Below are 25,764 nucleotides of genomic sequence, written 5' to 3' on the forward strand. Positions count from 1 at the left end.
CTTGCACCTCTGGTTCTGTGATGAGCTCAGGAACAGGCACAACCAAACCTCCTGCGGCATCATTTCCCAGGATAAGATCCACCCCTTTCGTCGGCAGATCGTCCACTACAGCCACAGCTAAAATACTGGAAACTAAAGGACAAGACAGATTAATCTGATGCACTTCAGCAGCAACTGTTCTCATTTCAATGCCTTGTAAAATCACAGAGTAGCCGGCTCGGCTCATTTCAGAGAAAGGCAAAACGTTCTTTTTAATTAGCGTTTGTGAAGCTCCAGTGTCTCTTAATATCACCACTTTTTCATCTGTTGCAGAACCCGGAAGTGATACACGCCCCTCTGACGAAAATGGTTTATAGCATGGGTTTGGCTTGGTTACATTTATCCCAGCACAGGGTTTTGACGAACAAAGAGCCACTTCCGGTCGGGTTTTTCTGGGCGATTTGCCGTTTTGTCTGTTTTTCTGCTTTAGAGCATAACAGTCCCGGATGACATGGCCACGCTTGTGGCAGTAAAAACACTCAGAACTCTCAGTAGCAGGGCGAAGTTTAGGAGGAGATTTGACTCCTGGTACGGGCTCCGAACGAGTTTCTTTGACTCGATGGGTGAGAGAATATTGGTCAGCGAGTAAGGCAGCTTCGGAGAAGGAAGCAACCTTCTGTTCATTTAAGTAGTGCACTAGTCTTTCTGGGACATGTCTTTTAAAGTCCTCTAATAGGATTAGCTCTTTGAGCTCAGCTAGCGAAGTAACATGAGAAGCAACACACCATTTCTCGAACAAAACCGATTTGTTATGAGCGTACTCGACATAAGACTGATTGTCTCGCGGCGTTTTGGAGCGGAACCGTTGCCTGTAGGCTTCCGGTATGAGTTCGTAAGCGTGCAAAACAGTAGACTTCACCGTATCATAATTAGCACTGTCTGTTAGAGACAAAGCCGATACCACCTGAAGAGCCTTACCTGTCAACTTACAGGTCAAAAGCAAAGGCGAGGCCACCGGAGCATCGCAGCCATCCTCTCGAAAGCAAGGAAGTACCCATCCACTTCAGTCTCTCGGAAGGGAGGCAGGAGCGTGAGGCATTTGGTGATGTTGAATGGTGGCGTAGAAGACGTAGGAGTAAGCGGAGTCTCTGGTTACGGTCGGATATCCCCAAGGGGAGGCGAAATGGCGGCGTCTGAGTCCTCGGCTGGTTGAACAGTCCGAACAGTGGCAGGATCATGCTTCCTGCTCTGTAGTGTGAGCTCAAGTTCTCGCAGTCGAATATCAGCGTCCAGTCTTTTAAGTTCAATCTCATGTCGAAGCTTTCTTTCCAGAGCGCGTTCCTCTGCCTCAATGTGCAAACGAGCCAGTCGGAGTTTCAGGCGAGTTCCGGTTAACGGAGACGACGAAGGGCTCTGATGAGGTGAAGAGGACTCCGAGGAGCAGGCTTCTTTTGGCTTCTCCATTTTCTCCTCTTCTTCGTTAGTCACCGGGGGTGACGAAGGGCGTGACACAGGCGGAAGAATCTCTTGTGCAACCAGGAAATCCAAGACGAACTGACGTAGGGCGTCTTTCGTTAGCTGGGGACAAGCAGACTGAAGTGGGCGGCAACCTGCTGCAGATCGGATTTTCTGCAATTCTCCAGCAGCCGGCGCGAAGGAGCCTCCACAAATGCCTGTACGTAAAAGGTAGACATGATTCCTGCTTCGCCTCTAAGAGAAAAAAATAAAAGGTTAGTTTCAAACACAGTACAAGCGAAAATTACGGGTAAAAATGTTATAAATAACAAAAAATCCCGGACGAGCCCCCACTCTTTTACGTCCCTCGGCTTCGCTAGGAGCACGATGTGATTAAGGGAGTAAAGAAGATGTTGTACCGGAATGAAACAAACACTTTTAAAATTCTCTAAAGGTTATTTATTAACACAAAACAGCACTCTGGGCTGAAAAGGAAACAAAAAGGTCTTCCACGACTGGGTATTATTAAACCAAAGGGATTTCTAATAAAGAAACGATATCTAATAATAAACTAAGGAACACAGCACAAGGCTGGAATAAGGCTAAATGGTAAACACAAAACTGCACCAAAAGGGTGAGCAAAGTCTCTCTGTAACGAGGACACACGAATTACTACTAATATTACCAAAACTCAAAATACCACTCAGGTTGCAAAACAAACGAAAATACCACTCAGGTAACAAAACGAAGAAATACCACTCAGGTAGCGAACGGAGACTTTAACGTCTGTAAAGCGAGGAGAGCTAGAGAGGAGAGCAAACACCTCCGTGTCAACACCCTTCTGAAAATCTCTCTCAGAATGATAGGAAGCCTTCCCTTTTAATAGGGAGGCATAAATGAACTAACTGCCTGCAGCTGTGCAGGCAGGGGACCGAGGGCCTCTTGTGGCCAAAAGCTGACGGTGTACGTCACAAATATTAAATGATTCAAAGTAAAATGCTAATACCAAATCCTGGAAGATTGAAGACTTTTGATGGAACAGCTGGAAAACTGCAAGAGAAATCTGGTTAGTTTTAAAATCCATTCTTTCCCTTTCGTATCTAGAACTCCGGTGAGTTTTATTGTTTTGGGATCGGTGAGAGCTCCTATTACAGGAGAACCTGCGTTAGTAGGTCAGTGACCACAGTCGTGGATTCCATAGGTACCAGTGTGGACCTAGATCCCTCTGGATTGGGTAGAAGACCCTCCGTCCTGGACTCATGTGTTAGTGCATTACACACCCGTTGGTATTAATTTTCACAGCCAGCGCTGGTGTTCCAAGATCAAACAAAGCTTGTTCCATCGCTATGATTAAGCAAACCCTCTCTGCGGACTCTCTCTAGATGAGAGCCCCTGATTTGTCCCCAGTCACGGGTTCTATACCTTAAATGTCGTCAGCTCCAGGTCATCACCAAAAAGCTCCAATCACAGTGCATGCTATACATTACTCATGTTTGATCACGCCTGTTTCTGCTGCAGATCTTATAAGCACACCCTGTCCGTGTTGTGAGCCGTGGTGAGTAGGGCTGTCGCGGTTGAGGAATTCCCCCTGCGGTGATTCAGGGTGGCTTAATATTGCGGTATGCGATATTATTGCAGTCCTTTTTTTTATTGCAGTACTATCTAAACATAATGTTTACACATTTAAAAAAGGTTAAAAATTGCCGTGCCTTCTTTTATAACGCTTTACTGAATGCAGATCAAAGGGCAGTAACAACACAGATCGCAGTAACGTTCGTTTCTCCGACAGTCGGAGTCCGACTGAACTTAAAAACAACAAAATTCAGGAGAAGGTTAAACTTTTAAATGCAAATTTGGCTGCAGCATCTAACAAATAAGAAACAAGTCCCCATTTTGTTTAGTTGTTTAGAAACAAGCATAAAAAATTACATGTACCGGGCGCGCGCGCGCCGGGGGGCGGGCGCACTATCATTTCACTTTCACTTTCACACACACGAATGACGGTGATTTATAGCTCGGTCACGTCCTTGTTACATACAAGGAAAACCAGCATGTTAACCATATACGGTTTGAGAGAGGATCTGAGAGGGGTGGCAACATTTGCAGCAACACTGAAAACCCTCTCGGAGGTGCGCTCGTTGCACTTACCCCAAATTCCACTACCTCCGCTCCCCTCCGCTCCGGTCCGGCCCCGCTCGCTTCCGAACTCAACTTGCGTGCGACTCTGGCGAGCAAAGGGAATCTCTCCCGGTTGTTACTCCACCATGTCAGGGGGGTTCTTTAGGGTGGATGCATTCCACCTGCAGGTAGCGAGTGAGCTCCAGCTCGGCTCAAACTCTCTTCGGGACGGTTGCAGAAGCAGTGCTTGTCCGGGACTTCAGCAGGTCTCCGAGCGTTTATTATTTATTTATTTTTTGCCGCTGGTGGCAGCTCTGTCTCGGCCAAGGACTCTGGCTGCGCAGCAGCTGACGTACTGAAAACCAAAGCGCTCCCACAGGAGCGAAGTAACGTTTCGTTTTGATACCAGTGCAGCCATCCTTCTCAACATGCATCATTGAGTTGAACCAAGTTCAGTAATCGCGGTGGCCCATGATGCAGCGCGGTGGGCTTCTTCATATCGCGATATTTCATTTTTGCGGTTACCGCGACAGCCCTAGTGGTGAGTACTCGCTCTCACAAAATATCTCTGAGTGTGTTTGCAGGAGAGGGAGTGGCAGCTGCACCTCATCAGCTTAGAGGCTCAACTACTTAAGGAGATGGTGAACACAGCTCGACACTGGATGCAACTCGGTAATTCCCAGCCCTCGCTCTTCCTCTCTTGGTTACTCGTGATTTATCTAAGTGTATTTTGGCTCTAGTGTGTTTTTGGACCTTGTGTGACTTTTTGTATTTTTGGACTCACCCACCTCAGGCTCTCTGCTCATCTGGAATAGCTTACTCAACCTCCATAGGACTCCTGGACTCCGCATTCAGCCATGTTCATCCTCCTCCTCCCAGAACGACCCGCTCTCATCCTCAACCCTGCATTCCCTCTCCATCCCAGAACAACTCCAATCTGGATCACCCTGACTCTCAACCTCCCCTCATTCCCCAAACCAAATCATCTCCCATAAGTCTCCTCTCAGTATTCCTGCCTTGGCCGTTTATCTCCTGGACTCACCTCGCGTCAGTTTTACGCTGCATTGGGATCTGCAGTCAGAAAAGGTAAAAAACCCTTTTTGCACACAAGTGACGAAAAAGGGCACTTTTGGCGTCAAGGGTCTGACATGGAGGGTGGCTGACCAAGCGTTTGTTTTTGACACGCTGGAAGTTACAATGTGTTATCTTAAGGCGTTAGAAAGTGTTTTGTTTCTTCTCTTGATATGACGGAAGGAAATTGTCCATTTTGGGATTAAATCACAGAGCGAAAGCCGCCGAGAGCGAGCATACTTGCGTGATGGATGGCCGTTTGTTCTCTATGAGCGCTGCGCTCCTCCTCCCTGCGTAATTATGCCGGCTCTTTAAAAACCCTGATTGTGTCCAGCTGCGCGAGAGCGTTTACCTGGTGTCCTGACAGACAGGTGGGGCAGCGTGTCTGAGCTGTACACTGGGTGCATGGAGGATTATTTTTACGGATAAGGGATCCTTTTAAATTTTATACAATTGTTTGGAAAGGCTGGGGCTTTATGGTGCATGTGTGTGTGTGTGTGTGTGTGTGTGTGTGTGTGCGTGCATGGAAATGCGCTGTAGGATCAGCGGTGTGGATGTGCCGTTGTCTGTGAGCCCTTCCCATGAAACATAACAGGTTTATGTTTATTCGTTTAGCAGATGCTTTTATCCAAAGCGACTTACAATTTATAACCTATAGGGCATGTTGTGATCTGAGGGGGAAACCGGAGTACCCAGAGGAATCCCACGCATGCATGGGGAGAACACGCAACTTCCTGCAGAAAGGCCGCAGCCGAGGTTCGAACCTGCAACCTTCGTGCTGCGAGGCAACAGTGCTAACAACTGCGCCACCATGCAGCCCCAACATTGAAAAGGAAGGAAATCGGCAGTTTAATAATTTCCTTCCTTTTAACAGAAAGCGCTGGCACTGCTGTTTTTGTTCAGTTGATTATTTTGTTATACTTATTTTTCCTTTTATGAAACTCCTAATGTTTTCATTGTGAGTCAATTTTAGAAAGGGGGTCTGGTTGACTGTGGAGGGCCGCATACGTGAGAGGGCTCAGCCGTGTTACCAGTTGGTGTGGATAATAGTACATGTTTTTATTCTTTTTCTTGTTTGCATGATGATTGCCGTGCGTATTAAGTAAATGCATGTTACACAGCCCTGGTTGTTTTGCCTCCCTCCTCCAGCAGAAGGTGTCAATAGTCCCCTCTGGAGTTTTTAACTGTCTTGTTCCTTTTTTTAAATAGAAGAACTTGTTTTATGCATTGTGTGTAAATAAACTCAAGTTTGGAGGAACACATTGTCTCAGCCCATTGTTTGATCTAGCGTGATCACTCTCCGTACCTAAAATAATAACAGTCGTGGGGCTCTAGGTTCACACTTGTACCAAATTAATATGTAATCAATTTGCTTTCTTTCGGTGAATTTCTACTTTGTGCAAGTGTGAACCATGTGCACGAACACATTCAGTTGGAATGGCATCCTTTGACTTGCATGTGTTTGTGGCGGCTCCTTCACCCTGACTGCTGGAGAGTTGCCGCAAAGCTGATCTGCAGCAGGTTGCCACCCACTTCAGTTTACTCCTGCCTAAGCAGCTAACCAAGGGTGCACTTTGTCAGCTCATCACGGATTACACAGGACCAAGAAAATCCATCCTCTGCCTTCCACTCCAGGTGCATCTCCGCCACCCTCCGGCGATGAAGAGGACTGGCTTGATGAAAGAAAAGATACCCTCGCCACAGCTCCGCCTTCTCTGGGAAAGGACTCTGCTGGTGGCCCTCCGTCTGATGTAGCTTCGTCGGGAACTAGCCCTCCTCGTTCCCCACTATCAAGAGCTCGTCTGCAGCTACAGTTAGCACATCTTAAGAACAAAGCCGAAGAAAAGACTCACGAGCGAAATCTCCGGAATGAGATTGAAATGAAGCGTATGGACACGGAGATTCGCCTCCGTGAACTCGAACTACAGATGAGGACTCTGGACACTGCCGCGTCCTCGAGCCATACGACTGCCGGCCGTTCTCCAGTCTCGTCTTTGCCTTCCCGTGCCCTGCACCGAGACGCCTCACCATCTCCTCCAGGTGCCTCGTCGTTACCGCCTGGCTTCGACGTCAGCAAGTGTGTCTCCCTCCTTCGACCGTTTAGAGAAACTGAAGTGGATGGGTTTTTCCTTGCTTTCGAGCAGATTGCGGTGACTCTGCAGTGGCCTCGTGAAGTGTGGTCATTGCTTCTGCAGTGCAAGCTCTCAGGTAAGGCCCTTCAGGTTATTTCGGCTCTGTCTCTAACGGACAGCGCTAGTTATGAGCGTGTGAAAGCGGCTGTTTTAAACGCATATGAACTCGTTCCTGAGGCTTATTGTCAGCGGTTCCAGTTAGATAAACCTAGGCCTAATCAGTCCTATGTAGAATATGCTCACCTTAAATCTGCTCTCTTTGAGAAATGGTGTTCAGCTTCGGGAGTAAACTCCTTGGCTGACCTAAAAGAATTGATTTTGGTGGAAGAATTTAAACGACATGTGCCTGAGAGGCTTGCTTTATATTTGACTGAGCAAAAAGTCTCCTCTCTTTCTTCTGCCGCCCTGTTAGCGGATGAGTTCTCCTTGACTCATCGGTTCAGAGAGTCTAAACCTGACTCTATCCAAGTGGTGAGACCATCTGTTAATCTGCCTGGCCCAGAGATCTCGCCAGTTCTTTTATTGTCATAAATGAGGACATTTCATCCGAGACTGCCCCATGCAAAAATAGGAGAAGTAGAACCTCTCCTACAGCCAAGAAAGTAGCCTTGTGTTCAAAAAAACCTACATCAGTGGATAAATGTGAAACACCTCACTCTAGTTTGAAACCGTTTTTTTCCTCTGGGCTTGTGTTGCTGGGAAACTGTGAAATCATACAGGAAGTGGTGATCTTATGAGACAAGGGTGCATCACAGACGCTAATCAAACTAAAGGTGTTACCCTTTTCTACAGCTAGCCATGCTGGCTTCTCAGTCTTACTACAGGGTATTGAAATGGGTGCCGTTCCAGATGAGGTTCATCATCTTCGCCTGACCTGTCCTTTGGTTACGGGGGGACCTGAAGTTCTGCGTTTTAGATGAGTTACCAACTCAAGGTGTGGACTTGATATTGGGAAATGATGCTGCTGGGGGTGTAGTTTTACCTCCTCCTGAGCTTGTTTCTTCCCCTGAAATTGGGGAAGACGCAGATTTATCCCGGTCCAGATCTTGTAATAACTCCGTCCGATCTGGCCGCTGGAGGTCCTTTAACGGACTTACCTATCTCTTGTGAGACATTGGCTAATGCTCAGAAAACAGATAAAACCTTAGACCCTTATTTTTCTGTGGATGGTGTTGCTCCGTCGTCCCCTCCATGTCTGGCTACCTATGTGATTGATGATTACATATTGTTCCGCTGCTGGACTCTGCCCTCTGCCAACGACTCTTAATGGGTCCAGATTAAACAAATTGTAGTTCCGGAAAGATTCAGAAACCATATTCTCGCCTTAGCTCATGAAACTGAGTGGTCCGGTCATCTGGGAATTAATAAAATCTACAATGCTATTTTACGCCACTTTTTCTGACCGGGTTCGTTCTTTTCCTGAGCTGTTTTCAGACATTCCTACACAAACTCATCACCCACGGCATTTCGCTGTCAGACTCAACCCCCGTGAGGATGCACCCCTACCGCGCCAGTCCTCAGAAGCGTGAGTTAATGAAACAAGAAGTAAACTATTTACTAGAGAACGGCTTGGCTAAGCCCAGTACCAGCTCATGGAGTTCACCCTGTTTGTTAGAGAACAAACCTGATGGTACATACAGATTCGTCACAGATTATCGTAAATTAAACACTGTTACTGTTCCAGATTCGTCCCCTTTGCCACGTGTGGACGACTGTGTCGATCGCGTGGGTGCCGCCTCTTTTGTCACCAGACTTGATCTTTTGAAAGGCTATTGGTAAGTCCCATTGACCCCTTTTGCATCCAAGGTCTCTGCTTTCGTGACTCCAGATAACCTCCTACAGTACACGGTATTGCCCTTTGGCTTAAGAAATGCCCCTGCTACTTTTCAGAGGCTTGTGAATCAGGTTTTGTGTGATGTTCCAAACTGTAGTGCCTATCTAGATGACATAGTAATCTACACTTCGTCATGGGACCATCATATTCAGACTCTGAAACTCGTCTTCGAGCGCCTGAGATCAGCTAAACTCACTTTGAATTTAGACAAGTGTGAGTTTGTGAAAGCCACAGTCCGCTACCTAGGAAAGGAAGTAGGCCATGGTAAGGTACGTGCGTTATCATATAAGATCCAGGCCATGGTCTCTTATCCTTCTCCAACATCTCCTCCTCCAACAACCTGTCGTGAGCTCCGACGATTCCTAGGTATGGCTGGTTTTTATAGATGTTTCTGTCGGAATTTCTCAGTTGTGGCTCAGCCTCTCACTAACATGTTAAGCACTAATGTTCCTTTCACATGGACCCCAGAATGTCAGTCAGCTTTTGTGTTGTTGCAAAACCTCCTTTGCTGTGCTCCTGTTTTAGCTGCTCCAGATCTTTCCCGAGCATTCATCCGGCACAAAAGGGGCTCTGACAACGTCATTGCAGATGCTCTATCACGTAGTCTAGTATGAGGCTCCCTTGTAGACTTATGATCCCCGCCCCTTTGGGCGAGGATCCTTTCGTTGTTTTATTAGTATTGGGAGCTATGAAGGTTTGTGTTGCCTGTGTATCAGGCTTCTTGGGAGCACCCCAGGAGGAGCTGGGGCTAGCCCCCTCTCTTTGCTGGTTTAGATGTCCTTCTGCACATATGCTTAATCTGCCCACCCTCGCGCTTCCATGAAGACCAGGGTGAGCTAGATAGAGTGCTCATGTGTAGATAGCGGGCGACCAAATATTTTAAAATTTTTAGAATAAATGTTGGCCCTGTTTAAGCCCCCCCATTCATTCTCTTAAGGGGTGGGGTGAGGGGGGTTCATGCGTGTAAAAACTCTGGACATCTCCTGTGATTTAGATTCATCATATATTTCCCCCAGTTTCAGCTGAGTGTCTCATTTAGTAACAAAACATGATTGTAAATTCTCTTTCAAGTCAAGTTTATTATATAGCCCATTTCATACACAAAACGGTAGCCCAATGTGCTTCACATTGTTAAAACAATCACAAGTGAAATGAAATAGTTACAATGTCACATCATGTTGTGTAAAATAAAATCAAAGAATATACAGAACATAGCACAAAAAATAAAAGCATATTAAGAAAAATTATTGGTAGCGCTTTCTTTTACAGTCCTCTAATTACTTAGTACTTACATGGTAATTACTTAGTAAGTTAGTGTATTTTTTTTCTGAGTTCTTAAATTGTTATTACCATGTAACGCAGGTTCAATTCTAGTTTTTATTTTTATTAATCATTCCAAGTATATACTGCTTTACACAGTAACTACACTTTATTACAAGTATTCACTTTGACTGGTCACTGACTAGTGACTCTCCGAGACATGCTAAAGGCTAGCCTCTACGATGCTAATGCCAGCCTATCCATGCTTAAGGTCCGTCAAGGGCAGGGGTGTCAAACTCCTTTTAGCTCAGGGGCCACATTGAGGCAAATCTAGTCCCAAGTGGGCCGGACCAAAAACAACTTCAGATTGTTTTCTTTGTTTTAATACAATCAATATAAAACAAGGCTGGAGCTTGAGGACAGTGTATCCTAAATAGTATAACACCTAAAGTGTACTTGAAAAATTGAAGAAAAAAAATCAATAAATAAATAAACATTCCTTAGTGGTTCAAAGAGCTTACAGATCACATGGCTAGATCACTTTCATGCAGCACTTAAAGTATATTTGACTCATTTTACTTTACATCTTTTAGCTTTCACCAGCACATCAATATCAGAAGTCACATCCTGAGTGGCAGCTAAATTCAGGATGTGATTCAAGTTCTTGTGTGAGTGAGCCTTGAGCGCAGCTTTGTTTTATTTATACTCATTACAGAGAAAACTTGCTCACAAAGATAAGTTTATTTTCACTCTACATTGTAAAGTATGAAAATAAAGTTTACACAACCATCTCGTGGGCCGGATTTAACCTGCTTGCGGGCCGGATACGGCCCGCGGGCCGCATATTTGACACCCCTGGTCACCCCTGGTCAAGGGGGTAGGAAATCCAGCTAGTGGAATGCCTAGGCATGCTTATGGGTAGCCACTCTGATGCTAACGCCAGACTATCCATGCTAATGGTCCATCGAGGAGGTAGGACATCAAGCTAGTGGCCAGCCTAGGCATGCTAATAGATAGCCACTCCAATGCTAACACCAGCCCATCCAGGCTAACGCTAGCCTATCCATGTTAATAGACAGCTGAGGGAGTGTTTGAATCAGTCAATGACCAGCTGAGGGCTGCTAGTTCCTAGCATATCTAGTAACAATAGTCACGTTTTTTTTTCTTCAATAATATCCCGCCTACTTTGGTGTTGCGATTGGCCCATGAAATCTATATAGCGCCATGATTGGACCACTACAGAACGGCAGCCATCTTGATTTGTAGTTTACCTGGCTGATACCTGTGATTGGACCGTTTCGAGCGGCAGCCATGTTTGTTTGCAGGGACATCCCGCCTACGCTGTGATTGGCCCAAAAAAAACAGTAAAGCACTGTGATTGGAACGCCACAGATGTCAGTCAACGGGGCAGTCTGCCGTTACCAAGTCCCCACAATGGAGCTCTAAAATTGAGTCCAACGCGGAAGTACCAAAAATTGCAGTTCCACCCTCATCCGCTGGGGGCTGGTGTCAGAAGCGAGCAAATCCTCATTGACTCCCATGTTAAAAATACCAATTTCACAGCAGAAATAAACATGTTTACAGCCTGGTACCAAGACATGTTTTTTGTTTAAATTATCTAGTTTACACTTATGACAACTCTGAGGGGGGTGATTTTTTTCTCACTCTTCTGTTTAAGTGTATTAAAAGCCTAAAATTCTGTATAATTAATGAGCATCCAACACACGTGACCGTCGCCTCAGACCCACGTGACCACAGAGCTAGCTCCGTGGAAAGGCCTCAGTAGAGCCTTGATCTGGCTTGGAAACTGCTCCGGCATTTTGAGTCTCTGTGTTTGTGTATTCTGTTTTGGACATTTTTAGTGCAATTGTTGGACAAAATGACTTGCTGTGGCATTAATTGCACTAATAGAGCGTCCAAGGAGTCTCCACTTCATTTTTGTCGGTAAGTAAAATTATATTTATTTATTTTAGGTCACTGCCGAGCTGAGCTTAGATTTTAACATGTACTGTTTAACCATGAAATTTAAATGTAATAGGGTAAATTTCCCTCTGGGATTAATAAAGTATTTCTGAATCTGAAAACCCAGTGCATTTGACATAATGCTGCACTTCAGAAAATGGGTTGAAATATAACATGTTGGTGGAGCTGGGTTCTGACTATCGGCTTGTGGAGCTCTCGGGAGACCGATGTTTTCCACCCGCTTCTCCCCTGGCTTCGCAGCTTCTGTTTGCTGCGCGGAATGCCGGCTGTTTCTCCCTGCAGCTCGGCGCAACTCTGTCTGATCGCGGCTTCTGTTTGATGTGCCGGGCTGCCGGCTGGATCTCCCGGCAGTTTGGCGCATCTCTGTCTGATCGCGGCTTCTGTTTGCTGCGCGGAATGCCGGCTGGGTCTCCCGGCAGCTCGGCGCATCTCTGTCTGATCGCGGCTTCTGTTTGATGCGCGGGCTGCCAGCTTGTGGAGCTCTGGGATGGAAACCTTTCCACTCGGTTCTCCCCAGCGTTAGCTCTGCGCATCTCAGATCGCAGCGGCGCTTGTCTGCTGTGCGGCTGCCAGCTTGTGCAGGTCTCGGAGACCTCTGTGTTCCACACGGTTTCACCCAGCGGTCAGCCCGGCGTATCTCTGACTCAGAAGCTCTGGTGTTGTGCACAGTTAACTCTGGTTGTAGCTAGGTTGCTACCTCCGTTAGCTTAGCTCCCACCTCCGTGTTAGCTTTGGGTTAGCTTGTAGCTAGTTCGACCGGGTGTCATCAGTTGATCCCAGCCTTACAGCCCCACCCTCAGCTCCTCCTCTCTTCCCTTTTGTGGAATTGTCTGGGCTTGACGGAACCTGTGACACAGTCAAAATGGCGGTGGTGGCCACCTCCCATTTGGCCTCAAAAATGTGATATTGGAGCCTATGGAAAGGAGATGTCCAGTATATTTATGTCGATGGCCATTACATTACAAAAAAAAGTAAAAGCGCGCCAGCACGAGACAAGCACAGAACAGCAGAAAGCACTGTTGTGGCTGCATGATGGCAGACCGAAAAATGATCGCCGTTTGGAATTTTTTTACACAGCTTCATAGATTTCAAATAGAAAAAAATCTTGAGATTGTTAACCATTTTAAACCATTTTGAGTTTCCTAATGAAAACTTTATTTGCCTGAAAATGTTCCCTGCATTTTATAATCATCGTACACATGATTTATTAAAGGAAAAATTACAAAATTTTTCAGTAATCAATAAAACTTGAGTTTTCAGAGAAGATTCTCCATCATCAATATAAGAATGTTGTCTGAAAACTCAAGTTTTATTTATCCTATTTATCTTAATAAATCCCACAAAACTAGATGTTCTAGACTAGTAGTAAAAAGTATCGGTATTGGTATCGGTACCGGCAATACTAGCCCCTGTATTTACTTGGTATCGGATCGATACCACATTTTGCAGTATCGTACAAACTGCTGACCTAAGTGATTTAGAAGGGTGATACATCTCAAACATCTCTGCTATATACAGAGGTCGTTGGCCATTTAATGATTTAAAAGTAAGTAAAAGGTCTTTGAAATCAATCCTGTAAGTTAATGAAAGCCATTGTAAATATTTTAAGATTGGTGTGATGTGATCATTTCTTTTGGTTCTGGTCTCTTGCTCTCTGTTTCTCTGCTCTGTGTAACACACAGCCTTCAGACCTGCGGAGAAAAAAACCTACAAGATGCAGAAAAAAAGGATAACCCTCCAACCTTAATATTGTCAGCAATAAACGCAGCAAAACTTAACTTTCATGACCAAAAAAACCATCAAAATTATTCAGTAAATCATTGTGAATACAATGCTTGTTAATGTAGTAATTATAGCATTTTTTACATAGGCACATTCCCACATGGAAAGTATCAATGTAAATAAATCATATGGCAGTAACTCTGCTGTACTTTCATTGTGTAAAAGTTGCTCACGGGCCAAAAAATGTTGGAGACCCCTGCAATAGATCGTTCAGCCCTAGTGGATGCTTAGATGATCGTTTGAAGTTTTCTTTCAGCTAAATCTTCGTCCACAAAGCTCACAAGCAAAAGGCTTCTGTCCTTTATAAACTCTTTTGTGACCGTTTAAATGGATCTTTTGGGTAAATCTTTTCCACCGAACTCACAGGCGAAAAGCCAGTGTGGATTCTCATGTGTCTGTTTAAATTTGTCTTTTGGCTAAATCTTTTTACACAGAGTTCACAGGCGAAAGGTTTCTGTCCGGTGTGGACTCTTATGTGACTGTTTAAATTTGTCTTTTAGCTAAATCTTTGTCCACAGAGCTCACAGGCAAAAGGCTTCTCTCCTGTGTGGACTCTAATATGTCTGTTTAAATTTGTCTTTTGGGTAAATCTTTTTACACAGAACTCACAGGCGAAAGGCTTCTATACTGTGTGGACTCTCTTATGATTATTTAAAGTTGTCTGATGGCTAAATCTTTGTCCACAGAGTTCACAGGCAAAAGGCTTCTCTCCTGTGTGGACTCTCATGTGACTGTTTAAATTTGTCTTTTGGCTAAATCTTTGTCCACAGAGCTCACAGGCAAAAGGCTGCTCTCCTGTGTGGACCCTTATGTGACGGTTTAATCTTAACTTTTCGCTAAATCTTTTGATACAGAACTCACAGGCGAAAGGCTTCTGTCCTGTGTGGACTCTCATGTGATTCTTTAAAGTTGTATGATGGCTAAATGTTTGTCCACAGATCTCACAGGCAAAAGGCTTCTCTCCTGTGTGGACTCTCATGTGACAGTTTAAATTTATCTTTTGGCTAAATCTTTGTCCACAGAGCTCACAGGCAAAAGGCTTCTCTCCTGTGTGGACTCTCATGTGACTGTTTAAATTTGTCTTGTGGCTAAATGTTTGTCCACAGAGCTCACAGGCAAAAGGCTTCTCTCCTGTGTGGACTCTCATGTGACTGTTTAAATTTATCTTTTGGCAAAATCTTTGTCCACAGAGCTCACAGGCAAAAGGCTTCTCTCCTGTGTGGACTTTCATGTGTGTCTTTAAATTACGTTCATTGCTAAATCTTTGTCCACAGTGCTCACAGGCAAAAGGCTTCTCTCCTGTGTGGAGTCTCATGTGAGAGTTAAAACTTGCCTTTTGGGTACATCTGTATTCACAGAGCTCACAAGCAAAATGCTTCTGTCCTGTGTGGATGCTCGTATGTCTCTTTAAATTTGTCTTTAGGCTAAATCTTTGTCCACAGAGCTCACAGGCAAAAGGCTTCTCTCCTGTGTGGACTCTCATGTGACTGTTTAAATTTGTCTTTAGGCTAAATCTTTGTCCACAGAGCTCACAGGCAAAAGGCTTCTCTCCTGTGTGGACTCTCATGTGACTTTTTAAATTTATCTTTTGGCTAAATGTTTGTCCACAGAGCTCACAGGCAAAAGGCTTCTCTCCTGTGTGGACCTTCATGTGTGAGTTTAAACTTGCCTTTTGGGTACATCTGTATTCACAGAGCTCACAGGCAAAAGACTTCTCTCCTGTGTGGACTCTCATGCGTGTATTTAAATGTGTCTTTTGGCTAAATCTTTGTCCACTGAGGTCACACGCAATAGGCTTCTCCCCGGTGTGGCCTTTCATATGACGGGTTAAACTGGACTTTTGGCTAAATCTTTTTCCACAGTCATCACAACTAAATGATTTCGGTTGTTTCTGGAATTTTCTGCATGAGCCTCCATGTTGCTTCTCTTTCACACATTTTGTATTAACCGAACCCTCTGAAGACTTTACTGCTGAATGACTTGTCACTCTCACATGTTTCTGAAGAGACCACTTGTGGAGGAACTGTATACCACACACAGGGCAGCTAAATGATTTGTTGACCGTCTTAATATCAGACTCCGAAGACTTGTTCTCATTACAGCCATGGTCTCCCTTTCCAGTTTCAGGCCCAGAGTCTGAACACTCACAGTCTAGATTCACATCATGTTCATCTTCTCCACTAACTTCAATCTCTGAAGAATCAGATGTCTTTTCATTAGGGCCCAGATCTAGGTTCTTGATAGTTTCTGCTCCTCCACCAACTTTTGCTGTCATCTGCCCAGCCAAGCTGCTGGTTGGGACACCTCCGTCTTTCATTGGAAGGTTGTGGAAATGTAAGAGCAGAGGTTTCTCATCCGTCTCCTCTCTCTTCCTTGAATCTGCAGTGAACAAAGCAGAAATATATAAAATAAAAATATTCAGTAAAAAGAGAAGACAAAATACCTAGGGGTGTTTTTGCAATCAGTAATATACATAACCAATGTTGGTAAACACATTACTATTTATGGTAATGCATTACTTTTACAAATGACTATGAATCTAATGAGTTGCTTTTAAGCCCAGACATCACTATGCGATTGGTAGAAGGAAAAAAACGCTATCTGCAAATTCTGATTAATGCCTCTCAGAGCCGGTCAAACCAGCCGTCCGTCGCTGCTACTGTGGAGCCTAGAGATACCCTGACAGCAGCATCGCGTCGGCCCCTCCCTTCCTTTCCCTAGCACTGAAGGCGTGCAGCGGCAAAAATGTAAACAAACATATCTACCAAACCTTTACTCCGTGAGAGTGCTGTACAGTTTGTATCGTACAACAAAATCACGGCGCGGAGGAAGCTTGTTAAAATGCGTCAAAACAGTAAATGTTAGAGATGTCCCGATCAGGTTTTGTTGCCCTAGAGTCCGAGTCATTTGATTTTGAGAATCTGCTGATACCGAGTCCCGATCCAATACTTTCGATACATAAAAAACAAAAAAAGAAAAGGAAGAAACAGTTCCAGAATGTTCCTTATTTTTTATTTAATTACCTTTTTATTTTAATATTTAACAACAGATCACTTCTGTGAGGAAGCTTGAACAATCAAGTAATAAATAACAAATTCTTCACTTTTGGACTTTATTGCAAATATAAAAAGTCTAATATAAAAACAGATAGCACTTCAACTTAAAATACCTGGCAGGGGTCTATTTTGCCTCGGCCCCCAAAATGCTTGGATACGTCCTGACATGGTTTTGGGAACGAGTTTAACTAAAGACATGCAGACTCACCACTCACGCACCAAACAGGTAAAAATGAAGAATTCTTTTATTTAAATAATCGAGAACTGAGGACGCACTGGATAAGGCCCAGTGGGATTGCAACGGAACAGCAGCATCTGAGGAGAGGAGAGCAGAGGAGAAGGTGAGTACAGGGAGGCAAGTCAAAACTAGTTAGGTGCAGAGTTAAGACTTACGGGGAGCTGGGAGCTGAGGAGTTAGGGAAGGTAGGTGGAGTGCCAGGGTGAATCCAGGAAGGGGGCTGTCCAGGAGAGGGAGCGCGAGGAGGGCAGGAGAGCGGGCTGGAAGGGAGGAGAGGAGAACGGTGAGTGCTGCGTCCAGAAAATTTAGGAAGCATAGGTGAGTAATCCAGCGGAGGTGAGTAATCCAGCAGAGGTGAGTAATCCAGCGGGACTGTGGAAAGGAAACAGAGGAGCCACAGGAGAACCAGAAAACAGAGGAGCCTCAGCAGTCCAAGGAGTATCCTGAGGAGTCAACGTAAGGTCCAAAATGATCCAAAAAAATCCTAGGAACAGGTAAGCAGGGTAAATCCAAAGAGACTCAAAAATTCAAAAAATCACTAGTTTAACCAGGAGACACAAAGGGCTGGAACTACCAAGTTGTAGTTAATCATGCGGCGTTGAGTAGTGATCACCTCCTCCTCTTATAGCTGGACCCACTGATTGTCAATGAGCTGCAGCTGGAGCCTCCCTCTCCTGAAACACAGCAGCTCAAAGATGGAAACAATGAGAGGAGCACTCACCCCGGCACATGACAGTACCTCCCCCCTCAACGGACGCCACCTGGCCTCCCAGCAGACGCAGCCTCGTAAATCCGGATCAGGGACGGATCCTCAATGAAGGAGCAGGAGACCCAGGAACGTTCCTCCGGGCCGTACCCCTCCCAATCGACCAGGTACTGGGTGCCGTGGTCGCGAGGCCGAAAATCCAGTATCCTGCGGATGGTGTAAACCAGGCCCCCCTTGTAGTATCTTGCAGGCGGCGGGGGAGCCGGCACAGGACAGAGGGGGCTGGAACCAACAGGCTTGACCAGGGACAAGTGAAAAACCGGGTGAACTTTGAAAGAGCGTGGGAGCTCCAGTCAAACTGTGGAGGGAGTGGGAACCTCCAGGATCTTAAACGGACCTATGAATCTGGGAGTGAACTTACGGGAGGTGGCCTTCAATGGGATGTCCTTAGACGAGAGCCATACTTCCTGACCAGGAGTATAATGCGGGGCCGGACGTCGCCTGCGGTCCGCCAGCTGCTTGTTCCTGTCAGCCGTTCTGTCCAGCGCGGCTCGGGTGGACACCCATGCCCGCCTGGCCCCCCGGAGAAACTGAGGGATCGAAGATGGGGCTGAGGACTGCTGGGGAAACAGAGATGGCTGGTAACCTAGAGAGGCTTCAAATGGGGACTGACCTGTAGCGGTTGAAACATGGCAGTTGTGGGCGTACTCCACCCAGGTGAGGTGGGAGCTCCAGGAGGATGGGTTTGAGGAGCAGACGCAGCACAGCATGGCCCCGAGCTCTTGAGTCATGTGCTCACATTGTCCATTCGTCAGCGGGTGATATCCGGAAGTGAGGGAGACCTTAGCTCCCAGAGCCTCGGCAAATTCCTTCCACACTGAATTGGGGTCCTCGGTCCAAGAGAATCTCCTCTGGAATCCCATGTAACCTGAACACATCCTTAACGAGGAGCTTAGCGGTAACAGAGGAAGAAGGGAGAGATTTTAGGGGTATGAGGTGGCAAGCCTTTGAAAACCTGTCCACTATGGTGAGGATGGTGGAAAAACCATGGGAATCAGGTAACCCGCAGACGAAATCCAGGGCTATGTGTGACCAGGGGTGTGAAAGAGCCGGAAGGGGGTTTAATGAACCTGCTGGAGACCGATGGTCCCCTTTCTGTTGGGCACACACGTGGAATGCTGTGATGTAGTCCTTCACATCCTTGTACATGGCAGGCCACCAGAAAGTTCGTTTCAACAGGGCAATAGTGTGACCTCCACCTGGGTGCAGGGAAAACCTGCCAGTATGTGCCCAATGGATGGCTTTGCCCCTTAAGCCCTGTGGCACATAAAGCCGGCCAGGCAGGCCCTTACCTGGACCAGGGTCAGTCTTAAAAGCCTCCAGCACCTGATCCCGAATCTCCCACGTGACTCCTCTCACCACACATGCTGGGGGGAGAATTGTGGAGGCCTCAACCTCCTGATCTGGAGCGTACAACCTGGAGAGGGCGATTGGTTTGGTGTTCTTAGACCCAGGGTGGTAGGAAATCTGGGAATTGAAACGTGAGAAGAAAAGAAACCACCTGTACTGTTGTGGATTAAGCCTCTTAGCTTCTCTCAGGTAAACCAGATTCTTGAGGTCAGTCCGGATGACAAAAGGTGTTTCTGCCCCCTCCAGCCAGTGTCTCCACTCCTCAATAGTGAGCTTTACTGCCAGCAGTTCTCGATCACCCACGTCATATCTGTTCTCTGCGGGAGTTAAACAGTGAGAGAAAAAGGCACAGGGATGAAGTTTATTATCCGTAGGAGATACCTGAGAGAGCACTGCGCCCACGCCGGTGTCGGAGGCGTCCACCTCGAGGGTGAACTGGCATTGCGGATCAAGTCTGTGGAGCACAGGGCCGTTAGTGAACTTCCTCTTTAAGGTCTGGAAGGCAGCCTTGGCTTCTGGGGACCAGACAAAAGGGCGATTAACAGAGGTCAGATTTGTCAGAGGGGCGGCGGTCTGGCTGTAGTTCCTCATAAACCTCCTGTAAAAGTTGGAGAAGCCCAGGAACCTTTGCAGTTGCTTTCGAGAACTTGGAGTGGGCCACTCAGTGACCGTTCTGACCTTCTCAGGGTTTGCATTTAGCCTCCCGCTCTCAATGATGAATCCAAGGAACTTTACCTTGGGGACGTGGAACACACATTTCTCCACCTTTACACATAAGCGGTTCTCCAGGAGAAGCTGCAACACCACACTAACGTGTCTTACATGTTGCTCTAAAGAGTTAGAAAAAATCAATATATCATATAAATAAACTGTTACAAACTTATTTAGAAAGTCTCCTAAAACAGAGTTCACTAGGGACTGCAACACGGCTGGTGCATTAGTTAAACCAAAGGGCATCACCAAGTATTCGAAATGTCCGATGGGAGTCTTAAACGGGGTCTTCCATTCGTCTCCCTGACGAATTCGAACCAGATGGTAGGCATTCCGGAGATCCAGGCGACTGAAGATGCTAGCATCCTGAATGAGCTCAAAAGTGGATGTTAGTAGAGGCAGCGGGTATTTGTTCGCAATCAATGCAGGGTCTGAGTGTTCCTTCCTTCTTCGGAACAAAGAAAAAAACCCGCTCCTAGAGGTGATGAGGAGGGTCTGATGAGGCCGGCGGCCAGGGACTCCTGTATGTAGCTCTCCATGCTCTCTCTCTCTCTGGTTTAGAGAGGTGGTAAAGGCGGCTGGAGGGAAGCGGAGCCCCGGACAGTAGATCTATGCTGCAATCGAATGGCCTGTGTGGGGGGAGAGATGACGCCCGATCCTTGCTGAAGACCAGGCTGAGGTCGTGATAGACCGGTGGCACAGAGGACAGGTCTATCCTTTACGCTGGAGGAGAGGCGGGGCTGCGGAGAGTGGGTGAGGCTGAGCGGAGGCAGGTCTGTGAGCATCCGGAGCTCCATTCCTCAACTCTGTTAGTCTCCCAGTTCACGTGGGGGTTATGGAGGGAGAGCCAGGAGTGTCACAGTACCAGAGGTGACTGAAGAGAGGGAAACACATAAAAAGCCAAAGCCTCCGTGTGGTTACCTGACACTCGTAACTGCAACAGGATGATCTGGTGAGTAATGGTTGTCAGATTCCGACCGTCCAAAGAGGACACAGAGAGCGGAGTAGGGAGCCGAATGGTTGGGATCTTCCATCTCTTAACCAAGTCAGGGTCCAGCAAGGACTGCTCACAACCAGAGTCAACAAGCGCTTCTATGGGAAACTGCTCGGAGTTAAAAAAAAATACAACACACTGAAGTACACAGCGGGAGCTCGCAGAAGAAGAGTTACTGCCCACCAGTAGTCCCATCTTTACTGGTGGGCTCTGCCTTTTAACAGAGCCGGACAGGCTTTAGCAAAGTGTCCTGGCTCCCCACAGTACATACACAGACCTGACCTGATCCGATGTGACCTCTCCTCCCAGGTGAGGCGGGTTTTACCCATCTGCATGGGTTCCTCCGTGGTGGTGGGCTCCGCGGAGGGCTGAGTACCCGACACATGATGGCGGTCCAGTGTGGGGATGGTTCTGGTACTGGAGTTCTGGTACCGCAGCTCATGCTGGCGTTTATCAATAGAAATGGCAAGGAGGATGAGTTCCTCCAGCGACTGGGGTTCCGGGCACAACGCCAGCTGGTTTCGGATTCGGTCGTTGAGTGACTCAGTGAAGGCAGCGAGGAGGGCTTTCTCATTCCAGGATGACCGAGCCGCCAGGGTTCTAAACTCCACAGACAAGTCAGCAACAGATCTCTGCCCCTGCGATAAACTCCACAGTCTCTTACTGATGTCCTTAACAGACTCAGTACTGCCAAAAGTTAATTTAAAATCAGTCAAAAAGTCCTCCAGGAGTCCGACAGGAAAGTAGGACAGTGGCTCTTCGCCTTGGCCCAACTTAGGGTTCTCCCACGAAGTAATCGAACTAAGTAAGAGATCTTGACTGAGTCCGAGGGGAAAGCACCTGGTGAGTGCTTGAAAGCAAGGCGACACTGCAGCAGAAAACTGTAACAGTCCTAGAACTCACCACTGAACGTAGGCGTTGGTGGTGAGGAGGCTGGATGGAAGTAGGAAACTTCCGGGGGAGCTGCTGCTGCAGGTCCTGGAACTGCAGGAGAAACGGGGGCTGCAGGCGGAGGCTCCGCAGCGGGGGCCTGGGGCTGCGGTTGGGACAGTCTGAGTTGTACCTGTCGTACCATGGCCTCCAACTGCTGGAAACGGTTGTTAGTGGCTTGAAGCTGTTTCATAAGCAGAGGCAGGGCTTGCTCCTGCTGAGAAAACCTGTTGAGCAGATCGGCAAGAGGTGAATCTGCAGGGTTAGCGGCTTGGCCGGATGATTCTGACATGGTTTTGGGAACGAGTTTAACTTAAGGCATGCAGAATCACCACTCGCGCACCAAACAGGTAAAAATAAAGTATTCTTTTATTTAAATAATCGAGAACTGAGGACGCACTGGATAAGGCCCAGTGGGATTGCAATGGAACCGCAGCGTCTGAGGAGGGGAGAGCAGAGGAGCAGGCGAGTACAGGGAGGCAAGAAAAAAAAACGAGTTAGGTGCAGAGTTAAGACTTCTGGGGAGCTGGGAACTGAGAAGTTAGGAAGGGTAGGTGGAGTGCCGGGGTATATCCAGAAAGGGGGGTGTCCAGGAGAGGGAGCGCGAGGAGAGCAGGACAGCGGGCCGGCAGGGAGGAGAGGAGAACGGTGAGTGCTGCGTCCAGAAGATTTATGAAGCACAAGTGAGTAATACAGCGGAGGTGAGTAATCCAGTGGGACTGTGGAAAGGTAACAGAGGAGCCACAGGGGAACCAGAGGAGCCTCAGAAGTCCAAGGAGTATCCTGAGGAGGCAAGGTAAGGCCCACAACGATCCAAAAAATCCTAGGAACAGGTAAGCAGGGTAAATCCACAGAGACTCAAAATTTCAAAAAATCAATCATCAGGCGTCGAGGAGTGATCACCTCCTCCTCGTATAGCTGGACCCGCTGATTGTCAATGAGCTGCAGCTGGAGCCTCCCTCTCCTAAAACACAGCAGCTCAAAGATGGAAACAATGAGAGGAGTACTCACCCCGGCACATGACACGTCCTTGGACATGAGACGGCGTTTTGATGATGATCCGAATTGTATCAACTACATAGAGATAAATTATTGCTTTATACAGGTACAAACATGTTGTACCTAGTCTAAATTTATTGTTTTTAAGAACTTTGTTTTCTTTTCTTGGTTTTTATTTTCCTATCTTCCTGTCCTGTTTGACTTTGATCTTCCTGCATCTCCCAATCCTCCAGAAAAACTCCTCCCTGCTTCCTTCTTTTTCACCTCACAAGTAACTCTTTAACTAGCAGATCAAATTGATTGATTGACCGCAAAAAAAGCGGAGTGACGAGCGCTGCAGCACGAGCGCGTCCACACGTCATGCTCAAATACAGACAGAACTTACCAGAAAGAAAATGAATGGACACGAACGACAGAAAGCCAGGCTCTCGATTTACCGGTCGATCTACGTCCCAATCCTCACCTATGGTCATGAGCTTTGGGTAATGACCGAAAGAACGAGATCGCGGATACAAGCGGCCGAAATGAGTTTCCTCCGTAGGGTGGCCGGGCTCAGCCTTAGAGATAGGGTGAGGAGCTCGGACATTCGGGAGGGACTCGGAGTAGAACCGCTGCTCCTCCGGATCGAAAGGAGCCAGTTGAGGTGGTTTGGGCATCTGGTCAGGATGCCTCCTGGACGCCTCCCCGGGGAGGTGTTTCGGGCATGTCCTGCCGGCAGAAGGCCCCCGGGTCGACCCAGGACACGTTGGAGAGGTTACATCTCCAATCTGGTCCGGGAACGCCTTGGGGTCCTGCCGGAGGAGCTGGTGGACAAGGCCGGGGAGAGGACGGCCTGGAGCTCCCTAGTTGGGATGCTGCCCCCGCGACCCGGACCCAGATAAGCGGAGGAAGACGAGACGAGACGAGACGAACGACTGTGTGTTAATTATATATTTTTTGTGACGCCACTTAGAAACTTAGAAAATGTTACCGTGGCCGTGTGCAGAACGCAGCTGGAGTTCATGAACAATCAGCGGTCTGCCTGCCACTCTGCATCTTTGCTCAAAAGAATCCCCGCTACGCTGAGTCCATATAAATGATATAATATAGGTGAAAACTGGATCTTTCTTGGGCTCCTTCTGGGTGTGTAAGTTAAGGGCATTAGGGGAGCCTGACAACCTTTAAGAAGAACCAAGTTGCTCTCCTGTAATTTGAACCCAGTATCCGAGTCCGGATCGGGAAGTAAAGCCCGAGTCCCGATCGAGTCTGAAAACACGTGATCGGGTCCCATTTCCGAGCATGTGATTGGATCGGGACATTCCTAGTAAATGTAATACGTGTTTTAAGAAGAAACTGTGGGTGGAGTGAGGTGAGATTGTAAGGCTCGCTGCAGAAATAAAAACACAGAGCATCAACACTCGTCTGTAACCCATAAAATAATAATGAGCATCATGCTGCTAGATCAGCAGCTTGTGATGACAGTTAGTTCTGCTCACTAGGCAGGCTGACCGTAATCCACAAGATGGGACATTTGGCACTAGAATTCCATATAAAGAGCTAGGAGCAAGGCCATTTAAACATTTGTAGGCCAGAACCAAAATCTTAAATTGAACACAGAACTGAACTGGGATCCAATGCAGAGAGGCAACAACTGGAGTGATATGATCAAATCGACCAGTGCGTGTCTAAAGATGGGCTGCAGCATTTTGAACTAGCTGCAGCCTAGCAATGTATCCATGATCAACACCCAGGTAAAGACTATTGCAGTAGTCTAAACAAAATGCATTATAAATGCATGAATAAGCTCCTCAAACTGATTCCTCATCAAAAAGGACTTATAAAGATTCTTTAGGTGAAAAAAGCATACTTGAACCACATTATTGACTTGAACATCAAATTTAAACTAGAGTATCAATCTTAACACCCAAATTAGACATAACATCCTTTACATCATATGAGACTGAGTAACTACAGGAGCACCACTTGGTGCAAACATAATTGATTCAGTCTTAGACTCACTAATCTGGAGAAAATTACAACCCATCCACAATCATTAACCTCACAAAGACAACTCAGAGCTAAATCCTTAGCTTTAACCGGAGCATAGACCTGACAATCATAAGCATAAAGATGAAAGTCAAGCTCATATTTCCTAAAGATGGCCCTAAGAGGGAGTAAATATAAATTGAAAAGCAGAGGACCAAGTACAGAGCCCTGTGGGACCCCATATTTCAGGGGAGCATCACTTGAGCAGAAGCTACGAATCTTAACAGTAAAATACCTGTCAGACAGGTAGGAACTCATCCAGAAGAGCGCTGAACAAGAGACCAACAAACTTCTCCAGTCGATTGAGAAGTATAACATGATCAAGAGTATCAAAGCAGCGGTAAGATCTAAGAGTAATAAAAAGACTGTCACCCACATCAGTATATTTGTAAATATCATTGAACACTCTCATAAGAACAGTTTTAGTACTATGCTTTGTTCTAAAAGCTGACTGAAAAACTTCTAAAATTTGTTATTATCTAAATGGTCTGACAATTGCTTAAAAACGACTTTCTCAAGAACCTTAGAACGAAATAGCAGAGTAGAAATAGGTCAATGATTGGATAATACAGAGACATCAAGACCGGGTTTCTTAGGAAGGGGTTTGATTACAGTTCTTTTCAGACTCTTTGGAACTTCCCCACACTGCAGACTAGCGTTGATTACATTATGAACCATATTTGAAATAGCTGGCCAAACATTCTTAACAATAGAGGATGGAATGATGTCGAGTGCAGAGCTGGATGGTTTCATCCTTCCAACAATTTCATCCAACATATCTGGGGATACAGAGTCAAAAGAATTCAAAGTAGTTGAATCAAAACATATATCTTCATCAATAAAACTAAATTGCTGGGGAATTTGAGCTTGAATAGTTTCAGTTTTGCCTATAAATTATGTCAGAAACCTCTCAGCAGTAGTCAAAGAGACTTTAAGTCCACCTGCACACGAAGGATTTAAAATCTCATCCACGGTCCAGGGCCTGCTCGCGGGGACCGGGCTTTCTCAGTCCTAGCCCTGTCACTCTGGAACCAGTTGCCACCCTCAGTCAGGCTGTCCCCATCTCTGCCAGGCTTTAAGA

The 25,764-nt window shown here is 46.5% G+C and overlaps 3 protein-coding genes across 3 annotated transcripts in view; 1 reads left to right on the plus strand and 2 right to left on the minus strand.

The window, feature by feature from the left end:
- The first annotated feature begins 6,503 nt into the window (after positions 1 to 6,503).
- LOC129160822 (uncharacterized) overlaps positions 6,504 to 25,764 on the plus strand; it is a 40,647-nt gene continuing 21,386 nt past the window's right edge. The window contains exons 1-2 of the mRNA XM_070551454.1: positions 6,504 to 8,280; positions 8,440 to 8,530. Of these exons, the coding sequence (XP_070407555.1) occupies positions 6,504 to 7,286 (783 nt within the window). The 3' untranslated portion in view covers positions 7,287 to 8,280; positions 8,440 to 8,530. The remainder of the gene's footprint in view (positions 8,281 to 8,439; positions 8,531 to 25,764) is intronic.
- LOC139069965 (zinc finger protein 271-like) overlaps positions 9,649 to 25,764 on the minus strand; it is a 90,154-nt gene continuing 74,038 nt past the window's right edge. The window contains exon 3 of the mRNA XM_070551437.1: positions 9,649 to 15,993. Within this exon, the coding sequence (XP_070407538.1) occupies positions 14,237 to 15,993 (1,757 nt within the window). The 3' untranslated portion in view covers positions 9,649 to 14,236. The remainder of the gene's footprint in view (positions 15,994 to 25,764) is intronic.
- On the minus strand, positions 16,994 to 18,714 carry LOC139069970 (uncharacterized). The gene is made up of 2 exons (XM_070551455.1): positions 18,036 to 18,714; positions 16,994 to 17,910 (listed from the first exon to the last, which is right to left on the minus strand). Exons 1-2 carry the CDS (start codon positions 18,550 to 18,552, stop codon positions 17,720 to 17,722), a joined length of 708 nt encoding a protein of 235 aa, XP_070407556.1. The 5' UTR covers positions 18,553 to 18,714; the 3' UTR covers positions 16,994 to 17,719.

This window comes from Nothobranchius furzeri, chromosome 5 (assembly GCF_043380555.1).
Source record: "Nothobranchius furzeri strain GRZ-AD chromosome 5, NfurGRZ-RIMD1, whole genome shotgun sequence".
Classification (NCBI taxonomy): Eukaryota; Metazoa; Chordata; class Actinopteri; order Cyprinodontiformes; family Nothobranchiidae; genus Nothobranchius; species Nothobranchius furzeri.